The sequence below is a fragment of the Oncorhynchus gorbuscha genome, linkage group LG11 (genome assembly GCF_021184085.1).
Source record: "Oncorhynchus gorbuscha isolate QuinsamMale2020 ecotype Even-year linkage group LG11, OgorEven_v1.0, whole genome shotgun sequence".
NCBI classification, from domain to species: domain Eukaryota; kingdom Metazoa; phylum Chordata; class Actinopteri; order Salmoniformes; family Salmonidae; genus Oncorhynchus; species Oncorhynchus gorbuscha.
In genome coordinates, this window is record NC_060183.1 from 51267934 (window position 1) to 51288048 (window position 20115).

The 20115-nt window shown below is 40.2% G+C and overlaps 2 protein-coding genes across 4 annotated transcripts in view; one reads left to right on the forward strand and one right to left on the reverse strand.

Annotated features, from left to right (window-relative positions):
- The window catches only part of si:ch211-127i16.2 (probable flavin-containing monoamine oxidase A), a 42266-nt gene extending 36890 nt beyond the window's left edge, over positions 1-5376 (reverse strand). Inside the window, exons 1-4 of one of the 2 annotated variants that reach the window (XM_046370040.1) lie at positions 5097-5376; positions 4747-4834; positions 2360-2540; positions 415-529 (exon numbers count right to left, since the gene is read on the reverse strand). In XM_046370040.1, coding sequence (XP_046225996.1) covers positions 415-529; positions 2360-2540; positions 4747-4834; positions 5097-5214 — 502 coding nt within the window. In that variant the 5' untranslated portion in view covers positions 5215-5376. The remainder of the gene's footprint in view (positions 1-414; positions 530-2359; positions 2541-4746; positions 4835-5096) is intronic. The other variant, XM_046370039.1, reaches the window with a different exon arrangement.
- A 1360-nt stretch (positions 5377-6736) lies between these two features.
- On the forward strand, positions 6737-15811 carry vsig8a (V-set and immunoglobulin domain containing 8a). Of its 2 annotated transcripts, XM_046368190.1 has the most exons (9): positions 6739-6946; positions 8181-8198; positions 8376-8434; positions 9055-9224; positions 9461-9665; positions 10567-10719; positions 10859-10981; positions 11102-11246; positions 15026-15810. In XM_046368190.1, exons 3-9 carry the CDS (start codon positions 8395-8397, stop codon positions 15222-15224), a joined length of 1035 nt encoding a protein of 344 aa, XP_046224146.1. In that variant the 5' UTR covers positions 6739-6946; positions 8181-8198; positions 8376-8394; the 3' UTR covers positions 15225-15810. The 2 variants fall into 2 exon arrangements, with proteins under 2 accessions (XP_046224145.1, XP_046224146.1); XM_046368189.1 differs by lacking the exon at positions 8181-8198 and having other exon boundaries at positions 6737-6946; positions 15026-15811.
- Positions 15812-20115: the final 4304 nt, after the last annotated feature.

Consider the following 20115-nt stretch of genomic DNA (forward strand, 5'->3'; position numbering starts at 1 on the left):
TTCTTCATCAAGGGTGCCAATCATTTTTCACCTGACTATACGTAATAGATGGTTCTTCTAAGAGATGTGGCCATCCATCACCCAAGCCCTCTGGCTGTGCCTGAGGCAGGATGCACATTACCTAGGAACACTTGAGAGCATCCTCTAGGCACGGTAGGGGAAAATCAAATCCATTCATTTTCTAGCAGGGCAAACGTATAGTGGAACACCCAGCTCTGAATCTATAATAAACTAAATTTGAAACACTTCGACCTGATTTTTCGTTGGTTCTTGCGGTATCTTGACCCAAATGCTGGACCGTATCCCAGCTCTGCTGTTGTCTATACCCACACTATTAAAAAACAATAACAATTTAAAAAATCGACAACAAGTTCTTAGTGAGTAGGGTGAAGTGTGAGAGGTGGTGCTGCTCACCTTCTGTCCAGGCATGTTTCTCTATGTAGGAATGTAGGGTCATACTGTCCAACTCCTGGGCATTGGGGGTCTTCATGGGGTCCTCCACTGACACTGTGGAACTCAACCTGTCAATCTGACACACAGCACATACATGTATGCACACACATTAATGATAATGCACACACATTAATGATAATGCACACACATTAATGATAATGCACACACATTAATGATAATGCATACACATTAATGATAATGCACACACATTAATGATCTAAACCGCTGAGACAGGTAAAAGCTTGATGTAACAGACAGAGACAGCTAAAATGTATGTATAAAGGAATATAACAGTATTCACTATTCATATTTTCTGCTCTGGCTTTGGAACTATTCTTTGAAGCCGCTTTAAAAAAATGATTCCTGGTGTTCAGTGGATGCGTTAATGTAACGGTGTTGCTTCCATCCCTCTTGCCTCAACCTGGGCTCGAACCAGGGATGCAGATCGACTGTCACAAAGCAATGTTACCGTCACTCTACAAAAGTCGCAGCTATTGTTGAGCGAGGGAAACAACTTCTTCAAGGTCTCAGAGCGGGTCACGTCGCCAATTGAACGTAACTAGCTCGCAACGCTAACCAGCAAGCCATTTCACATTGGCTACATTAACATTGTGTTTCTGTGCCATGATTATGACGCAAGACCACACTCACATTAACACAGCATGATTCATTTAAAATATAATTAACACATCCCATTTAGGGCACCACATCAATTCATCACATAATTAACAAAACTACTAGGACGATGTTGATTAAGTTCATCTCAAAATACAATACAAACAATTAATTACATTTCTAGACAAACAAATTCATGTTTGTCTAGTATTCATTTGTTTAAGTGAGTCATCAGCACAGGCTGAGTATTTTAATGAGCTGTTTCTCAGTTTGATTTACTGTTAGATAGACCAGAGGTTTTCAAACCTCTTTAGAACCCCCATTTTGCATGAATTTTAACTATTCCACAGCTAGCACACCTGATTCAACTTCTAAACTAATTTTCAAGCCCTTGAATAGCTGAATCTGGCAACATGCAACAATTTCAACAATTGTACTGAGTTACAGTTCATATAAAGAAATCAGTCAATTGAAATCAATTAATTTGGCCCTAATCTATGGATTTCACATGACTGGGCAGGGACGCAGGCATGGGGAGTCAGGTCCAGCCAACCAGAATGAGTTTTTCCCCCCAAACCGCATTATTACAGACAGAAATACTCCTCAGTTTCATCAGCTGTCCGGGTGGCTGGTCTCAGACGATATTGCAGGTGAAGAAGCCGGATGGGGAGGTCCTAGGCTGGCATGGTTACACGTGATCTGCGGTTGTGAAGCTGGTTAGACGTACTGTCAAATTCTCCAAAACGACGTTGGAGGTGGCTTATGGTAGAGAAATTAACGTTACATTATCTGGCAACAGCTGTGGTGGACATTCCTGCAGGCAACATGCCAATTGCAAGCTCCCTCAAAACTTGAGACACTTGTGGCATTGTGTGACAAAATTGCACATTTTAGAGTGACCTTTTATTGTCCCCAGCACAAGGTGCACCTGTGTAATGAGCACGCTGTTTAATCAGCTTCTTGATATGCCACACCTGTCAGGTGGATGGATTATCTTGGCCAAGGAGAAATGCTCACTAACAGGGATGTAAACCTATTTGTGCACAACATTTGAGAGAAATAAGCTGTATATGGAACATTTCAGGGATCTTTCATTTCAGCTCATGAAACATGGGAACGATACTTTGTGTTTATATTTTTTGTTCAGCATGATTCAGGGCTACAACACAATTGTGAAACGTCTGGAGGTCTCAGAGGAGAGGTTTGAAAATCACTGAGTTAGAATACCTTGTGGCTTGGTTGTGACCTGCAACATTGGGGAGAATAATGGCCAGGCGAGTTAGTCCCCTACCTTCCAGACGAGCTGTGACAGGTCCAGTAGCACCAGTGTAGAGAGGGCAGGGATACTGGTGCTGCTGGTGCGAACCTTGGCATGAGGACCACCAACGTGGTGTACTTTCTTGCCTGTGGTGTATTGTGTGTAGACCTCCAGGCCAAACTCCTGAATGAGGTCCATGACGTATGTCTGAGTGCTGAGGTAAGAGGGACAACAACAGTTACATTAGCAAAGTGATCATCTTTTGACTTTGATCTTAACAGCAAGGTCAACCGAGACTAAATATAAAATCAACCCACTGGGCAAAGAAGTTAATTCAACGTCTATTCCACGTTGGTTCAATGTAATTTGACGTGAATGTTTTTGGGATTCAACCAGTGTGTGCCCAGTGGGAACATACATTGTCCATTATTTCATCAAAAATGTTTCAGTTAATTTATTGATTTGAATGTGCTGAAAATAAATCTATGATGAGGCTGATTATTTATCCAAGCTGAGGCTGTGTGATTCTGGTATCCGCCCTCCCTCTTTTATCACAGTCTGCTGAAGTCTCTAAACTCCTGAGAGAGTGACACATTTAAACGTATGTGGTGCATGTCAAAGGATCACTTTCTTTTCCCTTAATGAATAATAGTCTGTTCCATGTTCTGACTGCATCCCTCTACTACCGTAGGTCTAAGAGGTTTCCCATGATCGCACACAGACCTGTCCTCTTTGCACCACCTGACAGACGACACAATGGCAACCGTCTTAGCTGCCTGGGTGCAGCAGTGGCCTCTACCAGTCTTCACTCCAGGTCGATAGTAATCTATATAATCGTTCTAAGCCTGTGTCTAAGTGCGTCCCAGTAAGTCGATTTGTAATGATTTCTGTCCTGGATGAAGCCCACTATTATTCTCCTGTCGTAATCATGTCTCCTTTTTGGGATGTATTGATAGCAGCTTTTGTGATTTCCTCAAAGCTCTCCTACTTTGCAGTACTCTCGGAACACAGATATGTCCTGTTCTGTTCTGTTCATTCCCTCCAATAGGTTGGGAATGTGACTGTGTGAGAGGGAATTTCATGGGCCTTTTTCATAGGCTTATACAGTATAATGGAATATCAATGACTGAAATGTACTGTACTAGTTGGCACTTCCACTTGTCATCCTTATGAATGTAAACTATGTATGAACTTTGTACCTTTCCAAAGGTAAGCAAAAATCAGTCAGTCCATGTTCAATGTACTGCAAAGAGGCACATTAATTCCCTTCATAATGCCACTGCTCTGCTTGGCTGGATGACAAATTACCATTGATACATTGTTCTTCATTATTTCACCATTCATCATTTAGACAATATTGTTGAGATGAAGCTACATGATGACAGGTTTTTATTTTATTTTAAATGTAATCTGTTAGTTACTAGTTACCTGTCCAAAATTGTAATCATTAATGTAATTTGGGGATTACCCAAACTCAAAGGGAACTCACTTTTTCAATGCTGAATTGAACGGCAATGAGAAAACAGAAAGGTCTCATTAATGTATTTTTTCCCCCAAACATCCTTTCTGAATTATAAAGTAAATCCAAGAAATAATCCTCTTGTTTTTCAAAAGTATTTGTTTACAGTTGTAGTTTTTTTTGTAGTTGTAGTTTTTTTTGTAGGCCCAATCAGATTACATGTAAGCCTAATTGATTATTCACCCTACATTGATTATGAAGTTAGGCTAAACCCAATTGTAACACCTCCAATGTATGAAATTATTTTGCATTTACCCCTACCGCACTGAGTGACATGGCACCATTCCAAGTAAACTCAGTGGTAAAGGTAACATAGTAAATGTAAATTCAGGATATGCCTATGAATATGTTATGTTTTGTATGGTATGTATAATTTATGGATGTCCATCATTAATTTCGTATGATATGAATTGCAATTCGTAACATATCATACGAATTGTAATTGGTAGAATATGTTATGATTTGAAATTTGTACAGTATGTAAAACATTTGCTAAACATATGATATGTTACGAATTCCAATTTGTTAGGTGACTAACATTATCTAGGCTAGGGGTTATGGTTAGGAGTTAGGTTAAAGGGTTGCGGTTAGGGTTATGGAAGGAAGGGTTAGCTAACATTATAAATAGTTGCAAAGTAGCTAAAAACTAGTAAGTAGTTGCTAATTATCTAAAGTTGTCCGTGATGAGATTTGAACATACAACATTTGGGTAGCTAGATGTTTGTGTTATATGCCTCCCCATCCACCCAGACAAACCACTTTAGTTTCGTTTTTGACTTAAGTAACCTTCTGTCTTATGTAACCATACCAAACATAACATGCCATACCAATTTGAACGTCCCGGACTTACGTTTACTATGTTACATCCAGTCTATGAAACCAGGCTGTTCCAAGAACCTACCTGCCAACCCACTGCCCTCCCATGTCCCAACGATCAATGCCGCGAGCAGCAGGTAATTCCTGGGTAACAGTTCGTCCTCCTACCCGGTCTGGAAAAACACATACACCTTCAATTGCATTAAATGTTCATATTTATAATAGTGTTGCTTTATAATTCTGTTACGAATTGTTAAAATATTTCATATTCTTGGACTGATTTCTGCTCCTCAAAATTAGCCCGTAAACAAATGACAGGCCACAACTTAAATTCTACGACAGCAAATGGGACACGTCGAAGCCGCTGTCACAGGCTAGATGCGGAGAACGTTGATTGTTTCGCTGCATAATGAATGCCAAACAGTTTTGACAAACCTTTTCCTTCCAGAATTAATATTCTGAGTTTGCCATTTCTCTTCCGCAGAGTCTGAGCAGCACTCAGTCCTGACAGCCCAGCGCCGACAATAACAACATCCCACGTTTCTTCAGTCATGACTGCAAAACTCTGAAAACTTGGACTATTCTAATTTAACTGTTGGCTAAATGTTTCGTACTGAAGACTGTAACTGCTTCATCAAACTTTTACATCAGATAAGTCGTTTACATAATCGAGCCATAAACAGTCATGTGGATGACTTCGGGACTGGAAGAAAAAAAAAACAGTTTATAGCCTAGTTGGCACTCCATACATGATTTAGCAAAACTGGGTAGAAGGTCATGAAGGCCCAATGACTGGGTAGAAGGTCATGAAGGCCCAATGAATAGGATAAAGATTAGCTCCATATGTGTAGGCTATAGTTTATTGTGTAGTTATTGCCTGTTGCCCCAGGCTTCTATGCACAGATCTTATTTATTCTCAATATTATTTTCATTTTAACACTGAATCCAACAGTCACAGTCTAGTCCTTGACCTGCGGTATATCACAACAATTATAGCTACATCATGGCTCTTCTTTTAGTAACACATTGCTTCAACCCTCCATAAGGCCTACATAAAGCTGCCATAAGGATGACATAACACATGTCATGATATTAATGATTTAACACAAACGTTTCCAAGGCAGCAATCTGACTACCAGTCTCACATACGGTAACATAATCATTGGATTAGTAGTGTGAGAAAACAACATTCTCTGGTCTGATGAAACCAAGATTGAACTCTGGCATGAATGCCGAGCATCACGTCTGGAGGAAACCTGGCACCATCCCTATGGTGAAGCATGGTGGTGACAGCGTCATGCTGTGGGGATGTTTTTCAGCGGCAGGGACTGGGAGTCTGGTCAGGATTGAGAGAAAGATGAACGGAGCAAAGTAGAGAGAGATCCTTGATGAAAACCTGCTCCATGTTTAATCTGTCTTCATCTGGGATGGGATACTGCATGTCCAGGAAATTAAAGCCACAAATAATGCTAATGTCATGCAGTTGGCCATGTTACAGGAATATTTATGGACAAACAAGGAAAACCTTATGGTAAATTGTAGTACCTGCTGAGGGGGCTGGCATAATTTAAGGGTTGACTGGGGATTATTTTAGAGGCAATTCATATTAACTGGTCTTATTTGTTTTTGAGGAAATAGGCAATTCACAGTCACACATGAGGATCTGTGGACTGCATCTCTAAAGAATGTTCTGTTTGGTTATTTCATATTTTAATGGAAAATGTAGAATTCCTGTTCCAATTACTATAGTTAATTTATCCATTTTAGCCAATTTGGTTGTTTAATCTATTTCATTGATTCACTCCCCACCACACCTTTTGTATCCTGGACTAACCAGTAACCAGATGAATAACCTGTTTGTTGTCACCTGAGACATGGCTGTTTGGACCACATTACCATGGTCTCCTAGCTCTTTGTTTGAAACCAGAGCTCATCCACAGATGGTAGGCGATAAAGTGAACAAAATATTTGACAAAGAGTGACTATCCACAAAATCTAAACATTTTCAAATGTGTGTAACTCCCATAGCGCTGTTGACACTTTATGGCAGTCCACACTAATTCTGGTTTAAGGTTTGTTTGGAAAAAGAAGAAACAGGTTTTGATAGAACTGTCCAATGAGATTAGCCTATGCTAATGAGATGGAGGAGGAAGACAGGCATGACCTGCTGTGTAAGAGGGATAGAGAAGAAGAAAGAGCAGAAGAGACAGAGAAAGAGAACCTGCTGACATGCTTTGTCGATTGATTGGAATGGTTCTACATTTGGATGAGCGACGTTCATTCAGGTGAATTGTGTTCATTGTCACGTTGATTTCCCCTTTGTGCTATTGTGAGCTTTTTAGTTTGAGCTACCTTGTATTGTTTTCAACCCTTGTTATAAAATCATATCACATTTTATTTGTGACATGCTTTGTAAACAACAGGTGTACATTAACAGTGTGCGAAAACAGCAGTGCAGTTGAAAAATCAATAAAACACTGTTGTATTCAAGAAGAAATAGTTTACCCAAGAAGAAATAGTTTATCCAAGAAGAAATAGTTTATCCAAGAAGAAATAGTTTATCCAAGAAGAAATAGTTTATCCAAGAAGAAATAGTTTATCCAAGAAGAAATAGTTTACCCAAGAAGAAATAGTTTATCCAAGAAGAAATAGTTTACCCAAGAAGAAATAGTTTATCCAAGAAGAAATAGTTTATCCAAGAAGAAATAGTCTACCCAAGAAGAAATAGTTTATCCAAGAAGAAATAGTTTACCCAAGAAGAAATAGTTTATCAAGAAGAAAAGAAGAAATAGTCTTACCCGGATATCCAAGAAGAAATAGTTTATCAGAAGAAATAGTTTATCCAAGAAGAAATAGTTTATCCAAGAAGAAATAGTTTATCCAAGAAGAAATAGTTTATCCAAGAAGAAATAGTTTATCCAGAAGAAATAGTTTATCCAAGAAGAAAATACAAGAAGAAATAGTCTACCCAAGAAGAAATAGTTTATCCAAGAAGAAATAGTCAAGAAGAAATAGTTTATCCCAAGAAGAAAAGTTTAGTTGAAAATCAATACATTTTTGTGGAACTACTTTTTGGGTGCTTTAGGGAACATCTAGTTTTAAAACGTTTTGATAAACCTGTCTAAAACAATAGGCATTTCACACAATACCCTATCCAAGAAGAAATAGTTTACCCAAGAAGAAATAGTTTATCCAAGAAGAAATAGTTTAAGCATTTTGCTTTATTTTGTTAATATCAGTACATCACCTTTTTGATTCTAAAAATACTTTGAAGTACATGTAGGTTGAACAGAATTTAGATGTAGCAGATGCAGCTGTATAACTGATGCTTTCAGCGTGACGCAGCTCACAAATATATACCTCTTTGTTCAGTGTACCTTCTCTTTTTTTATACGTTGTCTATTTCAACACTCTGCTTCAAGTCTGTTACACAGTTCAAGTCAGGACAGTTAGGCAGCAGACAACATAAAGGATACAGTCTACACAACACTTTTGTCTATTATTTTCTCTTCCATCCAGGTTCATTTGGAAATGAAGGTGTGTTTTCACAAATTGTCCCTCCACAAACCGAGATGCTCAGAACACCATGTCATGTGCTCATCTAGTTTTCAAGCAGGGCACCACAGAGAGCTATATGTATTTTCAAAGCATTGCTGTATGTGCTTGTCTGTTCAATGTTGCCATGGTTCAAAATGTCTATCCATGCATTCCTAGCTCTCGCCCATGGTCTTCCATGATCGGGATATGTGCAATCACAGTTTATCTCAATGCAGGTGAGGAAGAACACCCTACACACAAACACACATGCACACACACACACACACACACACACATGCACAGTAATCTGTAAAGTGAGGAAGCAATTCATTTCTATTACTAACTTATTCCTGAACTCGACACTGGAAACTGGATTGTTACATACTGAATAGAACAGTCTATTTATTCAAGGATGGCAATCATAACACTGGTCATCCCTTGGGTAATGGTCTCCAGGTGTGTTGCCATGGTGGATACTGCCTGTTCGTTCACAAGAAGGCTTTTGTCTCTCTCTTGAGGATGTACTAGTGTCCTGTAAATGTTGAGTTTGATTGCATCTCTCAGTTACTTCATTTCAAAATGCTCATCTAACAAACTAACATGAGAACACACAATAACAAACATCTCAAGTTGTTATTATAGCAGTCAAGGATATAGCATAAATGTTTGTTTTTTCACCATTTAAAAACTATAGTCAGGGAGATGTAAATTATAAAGAAGAAGCTGAATACTAAATATCTCTCCTAAGTTTTATAAGCAGTAGGCCTACAGTAGTAATTAGTATTAGAAGGTCAAATTCAATAGACTTGAGAAGTTATCGCTAGGGTTCACAGTAACAGTATTTGAATGGCCCTAGCTGGGAGCATGGGGATGCAGCTGACCTCTACTGGTCCTCAGACCGTCCAGAGGGCCCAGGGGGAGAGAATGACCCTGGTGTGTACATACACACCTGACCCCTCGGACACTGGAGAGCTGGATATTGAGTGGTCAGTGGTCAGCCCAGATACTACCCAGAAGGATCAACTGGTAAGTGGCACTGAAGTTACCAAGTTATTCTAGGTGAGATCTCAGATTGTGATATAAAGTTCTCTCCACAACTTTCAAGCAATCACAAAACATGCTGTTAGATAAAGTAGCTAGTTCAAGGATAGAATCAAGTCCATTACTTCCATCTGCTCACCTCTTGTTGCTAAGATATATCAAACATCTGTTGATTTTTTCCCCCCGTTCTTCTGATTTTTCAAATGTTTGGACTTCTTCAGCTGTTGTCCTATGCAGGTGGGAATAAGTACATCCATGGTAACCCTGGTCTAACTAAGGGGCTGGACTTTGCTGCTGGCGACCCTTCCCTGGGTGATGCGTCCCTTTCCATCGCTTTCCTGTCACCAGCCCATTCTGCCACCTACCAGTGTAAAGTCAAGAAGTCACCGGGAGTGGACATGCAGAAAGTGTCCCTGGTCGTGATGGGTGAGACAGACGTCACATTTCAACTTTGGGCTAACGTGTCAACATGCTGCATTATTTAAGCCTGGCTGTTGGACTCACACCTGTAGTGTGGCTTGGTTTTAATATCTTCAGGTGAATAAGTTCATGAAAATGTGGTTCGTTTTCTCCTCAAGAGAATGTCACCACTCTTTATTTTCATTGTCATGTTTTTTTTTGACCTCGTGAACCTCCAACTGTACTTCTGAACAATCTCCAAGGTACAACAAGACCTTCAAATTGAGTATTTCTAAAGTGCTTTCACGAATACAAGTGTCACACTGGCAATGTTATGGACTATTGAGTAGAACAAGTTCAGTTGGAGCTAAAACTTCCTCCCAGTTACTGCAGCTTTAAGTCAGTTCTATTTTGCTGTGCTTCGCCATTCTCGTTCTCAAACGAAGTTTTCCTATCCTTTTTTCTTTATCCTTTTTTTATTTTACCTTTTTTATTTTACCTTTTGTCTTTTACCTTTTGTCTGCACTTTTTTTTCACTCTGCTGCTCTTTAATTCTTTCTGTCTATCTCCCTCCCTGCGTATAATAGAGCAGTATTGTGTGTGGTGGGAAAATAAGCTTTGGTGAAAAGAAAATACAGTACTACACCCTGAATAGAGGCACTAACAAAAAAAGTGGCCTTGTTATCCAACAATGGAAACAAAGCTTACCTCAGAAAGTGTCAGAGACCTGTCATTCTCTACCCTGACAAGCAAAGGTGTCCTTGGCTTTATTTAATAAATACAATGTAGTTACCCTAAATGTAATATTCCAGATGGGTCTCTTTTCTAATGTTAAGGTAGAAATAAGCACTGTCCTCTTTAATGTATTCAGTTGTTTTAAACTGTGACAGAGCGGATATTTCTGTAATTATTATTCCTTTGTCGTCAGTGCGTCCTTCGGTGCCTAAATGCTGGATGGAGGGTGGGGAGGCAGTGGGGGAGACTGTCTCCCTGCACTGCAAGTCATCCGAGGGGTCCTCTCCCCTCAACTACGCATGGAAGAGAGAAAGAGGAGGTCCCATCCCACCCTCAGCCACACAGAGTAAGTCTGACCTTTACTGGTTTCATGGTGAATTACAGCATCAAAGCACATTTTAACAGAAACTGTATCTAAGCTGACTGGATATGCAATGAAAAATAAACGTGTTCATTGCTGCTCTTCATACTTTGTGATCCATGAGACCGTGTGACTGGGGAGTTGTTGATCAGCAATCACTCTGAGAGCTCTGTGGGGATTTACATGTGTGAGGTGACCAATGCTGTGGGAGACGAGAGGTGCAGAGTCAAACTGACAGCTAACAAACGTAGGTACACACTCAGTCACTCATTCAGTCAATCCCTCACTCAGTCATTCACTCACGTTTAAAGCACAGAAAAAGTTCAAAAGTTCCTTCACCTAGTGCTTATTCCCTCCATCTCCCTAGCCCCTAACAGAGCAGGAGTGATAGTGGGTACTGTGGTGGGTTGTCTACTGCTCATCATCATTCTGGCGATACTCATATGGCTCCTCATCTACAAGTGTGATGCAAGGTTCACACGCTATGAGAAGGAAGTGTCTAACGACATCAGGTACTGGAGAATGTACTGTATTCACACTAAGACCGTAGGTCAGGGATGGGCAACTTTGATGGGGGTGTGGGCCACAAAAGTTCTGAACTCATGAGAGGCCGCAGTGGCTCGCAGGTCTGCGTACCCACATCCATACCCTCACATGCAGTCAGAACTGGCCTCACTGCAATTGTACAGACGTTGCCATGGGCAGAGAGAATATTTAGCAATTTTATAAATCATTTCATGCAATTCTATTCATTAGTGTGAAACTTCCTGTAAGTCTACACATTTTGCTATAGGGTGGGGAGAAATGTTTGCAGTGCAAGAAAAAGTATATGAACCCTTTGGAATTATCTTGATTTCTGCATAAATTGGTCATAACATTAGATCTGATCTTCATCTAAGTCACAACAACAGACAAATACAGTCTGCTTAAACTAATAACACACAAATTATTATATTTTTCTTGTCTATATTGAATACATAATTTAAACAAAAAGTATGTGAACCCCTAGACTTCTCCAAAAGCTAATTGGAGTCAAGAGTCAATTAACATGGAGTACAATCATTGAGATGAGATTGGAGATGTTGGTTAGAGCAGCCCTGCCCTATAAAAAACACTCACACAATTTAAGTTTGCTATTCACGAGAACCATTGTCTGATGTGAACCATGTCTCGAACAAATAAGATTTCAGAAGACTCAAGATTAAGAATTGTTGACTTGCATAAAGCTGGAAAGGGTTACAAAATGATCTCTTAAATGATGTTCATCAGTTCACGGTAAGACAAATTGTCTATAAATGGAGGAAGTTCAGCACTGTTGCTACTCTCCCAAGGAGTGGCCGTCCTGCAAAGATGACTGCAAGAGCACAGCACAGAATGCTCAATGAGGTTAAGAAGAATCCTAGAGTGTGTCAGGACGTGGCCCTATTTAGGTATAGCTAGTGGCTTCCCCCTCTCTCCCTCCTACACCCAGATTCTGTTATCTCAGGTCGTAAATTCCTGGAGGAGACTCTCTCCTCCTGGCCATGCAAAAAGAGACACATAGAGAGCAAAGGAACTTCTTCTGCATCCCCGAACTTGAGAACTGAACAAAATCCATATTTTGGAGAATGTGTAAACAGTCGGTGGAGAAGCCAGCTACGACCCGGTCTGTTTTGTTTCATGTTTGTGACCTCATGAAAGACCATACAGCCACATTACCATAATTATGTTTATACAGCAGCCTCCATTATGAGGTTTGCGTCTAATTATTGTATAAAATAATGAGTAAAGATGAAACTATTTGTGAAATTATGTAATGTGAGTTTTAGCCTTTTATGTGAGATAATTGTATTCCCTTTAAAGTTGAACTAAGTCTTTGGCCCGCCCTAATGAGCACAGACATGATCTGGCTCATGGGACAGCTCTTTTCTACTGTTACGAATAAAACCCCAACCTGAAGAAATCCTCTCGGTCAGCTGAGGGGGCAACGGTTTGAGTATAGACCACAAAAACCTCAGTCTAAGCTAAGGTTGTAATGGTTGTTGAATTCCATACCACATGGAGCATTGGCTAAACGGGTGGAAATGGTTAAATTCTGAGACTATTAATCCCGAAAGAATAAGAGCAAATCTTAGGTACTAATTACTAGTCTGCAGATAGAAATTATGTCAACCTGAGATGCGAAGACCGAAAACCGCCGAAACATCTATTCTATAAAACATTTCTGGATGGTACTCTGAAGTATCCATTCCAACCACGAAAGACTTCAGGGAAGCAGAGAGAGACGCTTATTCCCGAATGAGTGAGCGTTCATGTGCAAAGGATTAGCATTTCAATTAATATAATTATCAACTGTGTAGTGACTCCCTTTTGTCTTTCCCGCCCTCCTCAGTCCACACCCACTTCCCTTTGTCCACCAAGCCGTCATATCGGTTTACCATACTAGGGAACCTCCCCTATCATTTCCTTATAACCATATCTACTATTTGTGTGTTCATGCATTTCTGTGATTGTTTTGTTAGTTAGTTAGTTAGTTAGTTAGTTAGTTAGTTAGTTAGTTAGTTAGTTAGTTAGTTAGTTAGTTAGTTAGTTAGTTAGTAAATAAATGATTAAGTGAATTGGTATATGGATGATTCATAGTAAAGGCTGGGTTCATGCAAATAACCAACAATTTACGACGTTTGGAATGAGACTAACGTGAGGTAAAGAATAATTCATTAATTAGAAGACTAGTTGATCAGATGTTAAAATATCTGAAGAGTTATATTAGCAAAATTATAACTTTGTAATCTGAAGATTTTCTTTGGTGCCCCGACTTCCTAGTTAATTACATTGGCATGATTAGTTTAATCACGTAATAATAATTACAGAGAATTGATTTGATTAAAATAACAGTCTTCACTTTAATGCTCCCAAAGACATGACAAGTGTCAGCTAAAGATTATCAGAAATCTCTGTAACATGCTAACATCTGTTGACGAATCTACAATAAGTAAAACACTAAACAAGAATGGTGTTGATGGGATGACACCACGGAAGAATAATATAATAATAATATATGCCATTTAGCAGACGCTTTTATCCACTGCTGTCCAACAAAAAATATTACTGCAAGTCTGAAGTTCATAAAAGAGCATCTGGATGTTCCACAGCGCTACTGGCAAAATATTCTGTGGACAGATTAACTAAGGTTGAGTTGTTTGGAAGGAACTCACAACACTATGTGTGGAGAAAAAAAGGCACCGCACACCAGCATCAAAATCTCATCACAACTGTAAAGTATGGTGAAGGGAGCATCATGGTTTGAAGCTGCTGTGCTGCCTCAGGGCCTGGACAGCTTGCTATCATCGACGGAAAAAATGTATTCCCAAGTTTATCAAGACATTTTGCAGGAGAATGTGAGGCTATCTGTCTGCCAATTGAAGCTCAACAGAAGTTGGGTGATGCAACAGGACAACGACCCAAAACACCGAAGTAAATCAACAACAGGATGGCTTCAACAGAAGAAAATACGCCTTCCTGACCTCAACCTGATTGAGATGCTGGGACATGAACTCAGGAGAGCGGTTCAAACCAGACACCCAAAGAATATTGCTGAACTGAAACAGTTTTGTAAAGAGGAATGGTCCAAAATTCCTCCTTTGGCAATTATTGCTGCCAAAGGAGGGTCAACCAGTTATTAAATCCAAGGGTTCACATACTTTTCCCACCCGGGACTGTGAATGTTTACACGGTGTATTCAATAAAGACATGAAAACATATATGTGTGTTATTAGTTTATTAAGCATACTGTGTTTGTCTATTGTTGTGACTTAGATGAAGATTTATTATTTATTATTATTATTATTAGTTTATTAAGCATACTGTGTTTGTCTATTGTTGTGACTTAGATGAAGATCATGTCAAATTGTATGACCAATTCATGCAGAAGTCCAGGTCATTCCAAAGGGTTTACATACCTTTTTTTGCCACTATAGCTGGCTAGAGTAACTAACCAATCCAAAAATGTTGTGCTGACATGGGATAACTGAGTGACTGTCAGTGACTGACATAACAGGGGAAAAACTGCTGATACACAATCACATTTTTATATTGCACCTTGTGTGTTCTTGTGTATTCTACTATTGTAAGTCTTAACAGTAAGTTAAGACCTCAACTGGGTTCCTAAAATTATATATATATATATATGTGTATATTTATATTTAATGCAGGCCCCATGCCAGTTGCCTATCCCTGCTATAAATAGTTATGTGGCCATACTGCTGTTTCCACTTGCCCTCTTACCCCCCTGCCCCTGTTCTTCTTCCCCCAGGGAGGACGTCCCAGCCCCAGAGAGCCGGCCACACAGCCGAGGCAGCAGCCGGGGCGCAAGCCTCCACCCTGGGGTAGCCTACAGCCAGGTGGGAATGCAACATACGGGGCACTCAGATCGAGGACACACACACATCCCATCCAGCAGCACTGGATACACACCTGGCAAATATGACAGCAGACACGGCTTCGCTGTGTGATCGGAGAGAAAGATGATAACAAGCGTGTTTTGCAGGGTGAAATTAGGTACATTACCTATTGTGACTTTGAAAGGCATTCCATCAGTGTGTTTTTTAATCATATAAAATACCATGCTAATTAATTTGAAATGAATACTGTTGATAGATGTTGCTTTGGCATTGGAATAAGATAACAAGCAAATACTACAAAGGAAGCAGAACACACAGTTCTTTATTCTCCAAATAATTTTTCTAAGTCATAATATCAAAGCCACAGTCTACTATTTCCAGTGATTAATTTTCATGTAATAAAATATACCATTTGATTTAGCAGAATATTATAATACCTCAATGAGATTGGATAACATTACCTTATCATAAATAAAAAACAAGTACCTATTAATCAATTTGCTCCTTTTTTATTTTTATTTTTATATTTCACTAGTTTTGTGCACTAGTTTTACAATATATTTTAAAGGTTTAAATGTTGTCCTTGTTGTAATTCTTTACTATATGTATGTTTCATTTAAATACATGTCTCCTAAAAGTCCATTCTGTAATCAGTTACCGAAGCTTCTAAGTGATTCTCACTGTATTACAGGGGAGTGTAAATCCCAACTTTATTAGTCATCCAAGGTCATCATTACATAGGCTATATGAAAGAGTGTACAGAGATGTATTACCACCTGAAGGCGTGGGGCAGACTAGTTTTACGTAGCCAACCCAGATTGGTGTTGCAGTGAAGATAAATTTGTAATCGGTTAATGTCCTTTCTAGTATTCTATTGTTATCTTACACATTTTGCCAAATTTTGGCAAAGATGACTGAACTAAATGACTATCGCCCCGTAGCACTCACTTGTCATCATGAAGTGTTTTGAGAGACTAGTCAAGGATCATATCACCTCCACCTTAGACCCACTCAATTTACGATTCAATCGCAGTCACACTGCCCACTGCCCTAGCCCATCTGGACAAGAGGAATGCCTATGTAAGGAATGCTATTCATTGAATAAAGCTCAGCATTCAACACCATAGTTCCCTCCATGCTCATCATTAATTGGGTCCTGGACTTCCTGACGGGCCACCCTCAGGTGGTGAAGGTAGGAAACAACAGCTCCACTTCGCTGATCCTCAAAACTGGGGCGCTGCAGGGGTGCATGCTCAGCCCCTCCAGTACTCCCTGTTCACCCATGACTGCGTGGCCATGCACGCCTTCAGCTCAATCATCAAGTTTGCAAACGACACAACAGTAGTGGGCTAAATTTCCAACAACGACGAGACAGACTACAGGGAGGAGGTGAGGGCACCCAGAGTGTGGTGTCAGGAAAACAACCTCTCAATGCCAACAAAACAAAGGAGATGATCGTGGACTTCATGGAAACAGCAGAGGGAGGACCCCCCTGTCCACATCGACAGGACAGCAGTGGAGAAGGTGGAAAGTTTTAAGTTTCAAAGGGTACACATCAAGGACAAACTGAAATGGTCCACCCACACAGACAGTGTGGTGACAGTGTGGTGAAGGCAGCGCAACAGCACCTCTTCAACTTCAAGAGGCTGAAGAAATTTGGCTTGTCACCTAAACCCTCACAAACTTTTACAGACGCACAATTGAGAGCATCCTGTCGGGCTGTATCACCGCCTGGTACGGCAAATGCACCGCCCACAACCGCAAGGCTCTCCAGAGGGTGGTTCGGTCTGCACAATGCATCCCCGGGGGAAAACTACCTGCCCTCCAGGACACTTACAGCACCCGATGTCACAGGAAAACCAAAAAGATCATGAAGGACAACAACCACCCGAGCCACTGCCTGTTCACCCCGCTATCATCCAGAAGGCGAGGTCAGTACAGGTGCATCAAAGCAGGGACTGAGAGACTGAAAAACAGCTTCTATCTCAAGGCCATCAGACTGTTAAACAGCCACCACTAACATTCAGTGGCTGCTACCAACATACTGACTCAACTCCAGCCTCTTTAATAATGGAAATTGATGGAAAAATGTATCACTAGCCACTTTAAACAAAGCCACATAATATAATGTTTACATACCGTAAATTACTCATCTCATATGTATATGTATATACTGTACTCATTTAAACTGCTGCATCTTTATGTAATACATGTATCACTAGCCATTTTAAACTATGCCACTTTATGTTTATATACCCTACATTACTCATCTCATATGTATATACTATATTCTATACCATCTACTGCATCTTGCCTATGCCGTTCTGTACCATCACTCATTCATATATCTTTAAGTACATATTCTTTATCCCTTTACACTTGTGTGTATAAGGTAGTAGTTGTGGAATTATTAGGTTAGATTACTGGTTATTACTGCATTGTCGGAACTAGAAGCACAAGCATTTCTTAACACTCACATTAACATCTGCTAACCATGTGTACCGTAATTTCTGGACTATAAGCCGCTACTTTATTCTCACGCTTTGAACCTCGCGGCTTATACAATGACGCGGCTAATTTATGGATTTTTCCCGCTTTCCCAAGATTCATGCCGCCAAAAAACTGAGCACTGTCACATAATGTGACGTAAATCGAGCACGCTCAAACTTCCCATCATTCTGATTACGGTAGTCATTTTGTCACCCTCATCATGGCAAAGACACAGAGAAATGCATATGATACGAAGAGCAACTTATGGCCAAGTCTGCCAGTGGGTCCTGACAGCGTCCTGACAGCGTGGAGCATTGTTTAAAAAGACACTATCATCAACGGGTTTCGAAAGGCTGGACTGCTGAGTGTTGAAGGGGCAGCATGAGCTCAGCGGGGAATTTGCCTCCGGATGAAAGTGACGAGAGCGACAATGAAAACGATCCAACATTGGATGAAGCAATTCTGAGGCTATTCAACTCCGACACTGAAAGAGATGACTTTAGTTGTTTCAGTGCACAGGATGAGGAAGATAGTGACCAATGACTTTCTTGGTAGGCTACTGTTTACTACAATTTTTTATATTTTTGTTACAAGCCGTGTTTCGTTAAAGCCTATTTATTTTTGCTACAAGCCGTGTTTCGTTAAAGCCTATTTATTTTTGCTACAAGCCGTGTTTCGTTAAAGCCTATTTATTTTTGCTACAAGCCGTGTTTCGTTTAAAAGCCTATTTATTTTTGCTACAAGCCGTGTTTCGTTTAAAAGCCTATTTATTTTTGCTACAAGCCGTGTTTCGTTAAAGCCTATTTATTTTTGTTACAAGCCGTGTTTCGTTAAAGCCTATTTATTTTTGCTACAAACCGTGTTTCGTTAAAGCCTATTCATTTTGTAACAAGCCGTGTTTCGTTTAAAGGCTGTGTAAAGTTCATTTGTTTCAATGTACCGGTAGGCACCTGCGGCTTATAGACATGTGTGGCTTATTTATGTACAAAATACATCTTTTTTTTAATTCAGTGGGTGCGGTTTATATTCAGGTGGGCTTAATAGTCCAGCAATTACGGTAGGTGGCAACTAAAATTGATTTGATTTAATGCCACTTTAATAATGTTTATAAATCTTACATTACTCATCTCATATGTATATAATGTATTTTATACCATCTATTGCATCTTGCCTATGCTGGTCGGTCATCGCTCATCCATATACTTATATGTACATATTCTTATTCCATCACTTTAGATTTGTGTGTATTAGGTAGTTGTTGTGGAATTGTTAGATTACTTGTTATATATTACTGCACTGTTGGAACAAGAAGCACAAGCATTTCGCTACACTCGCATTAACATCTGCTAACCATGTGTATGTGACCAATACAATTTGATTTGATGAGGCTAAGAAAAAATGTTGCAGTTTTACAGCAAATTTACTATAATTCTAAACATTTCTTTAATGGTTTATGACGTGTTGCTGGTGCTACGCCAGTGACCCAGATGTTGTATTCTCACGTTCAATGCTAACAGCTGCTCGCCAGTTGTTGTGTCAGCAGATGTCCACAAGATGGAGCCTATAAGACATCACATTTCCTCTGATTTGTGCTGATGTATATAATGGTGTGTATAGACAGTATGGACTGTATTTGAATAGGAAAGGTATGTACAGCAGTAGTTATATAGGATGATCCTGGACTAGAATGCGGTATACACATATGAAGTGGGTAAAACAGTATGTGAACATTATTATTAAACTGACCAGTGTCAATGACTATGTACAGAGGGCAGCAGAGTCTCTAAGGTGCAGGGTAGAGTATCAGGTGATAGCCGGATAGTAACAGTAACTGCCTTCTAGTGGGTGGTAAGGTGAACAGGCCGCGGCTCGGGTGACTGAGGTCCTTGGTGTGGTAAGCCCCGGTGATGTGTTGGGATTACCGTACCACCCTCCGGAGAGCCCTGCGGTTGCGGATGGTGCAATTGCTGTACCAGATGGTGATACAGCCAGACGCAATGCTCTCAATGGTGCATCTGTAGGCGTTTGTGAGGGCCAAGCCAAATTTCTTCAGCCTCCTGAGGTTGTAGAAACACTGTTACACTTTCTTCACCACACTGTCTGTGTGGAACATTTCAAGTTGTCATTGATCAGAGGAACTTGATTCTTTTCACCATCTCCACTGCCGACCCCATCGATGTGGATGGGGGCGTGCTCCCTCTTGCTCCCAACTGGTCTGCACATGCGCTGAGGACACAGCTTGGGATGCTGTCTGGGCCAACATCCTTGCGAGGGTTAACAAGCTTAAATATCTTACTCATGTCGACCACGGAAAACGAGAGCTTGTGAGTGGTGGTGGCCTGCATCGACAGCTCTGTGTTTTCCTCGTAGTGGGCGAAGAAGGCGTTTAACTTGTCCCTGTACTGTTGGTTTGCCTCTTTGATTGCCTTACGGAGGGCATAGTTGGTCTGTTTGTACACGTCCATGTTTCCAGTCACCTTTCGGTGGTGAAATACGGTGGTTCACGCTTCCA

What these genes read in the sequence shown, in the direction of transcription:
- vsig8a (XM_046368189.1), top strand. Translation starts at nt 6,891, where the DNA reads ATGCTTTGTCGATTGATTGGAATGGTTCTACATTTGGATGAGCGACGT. An exon ending in GATGAGCGACGTTCATTCAG is followed by an intron (nt 6,947 to 8,375) that starts GTGAATTGTGTT and finishes ATGCATTCCTAG; the next exon opens with CTCTCGCCCATGGTCTTCCA. An exon ending in CTACCCAGAAGGATCAACTG is followed by an intron (nt 9,225 to 9,460) that starts GTAAGTGGCACT and finishes GGACTTCTTCAG; the next exon opens with CTGTTGTCCTATGCAGGTGG.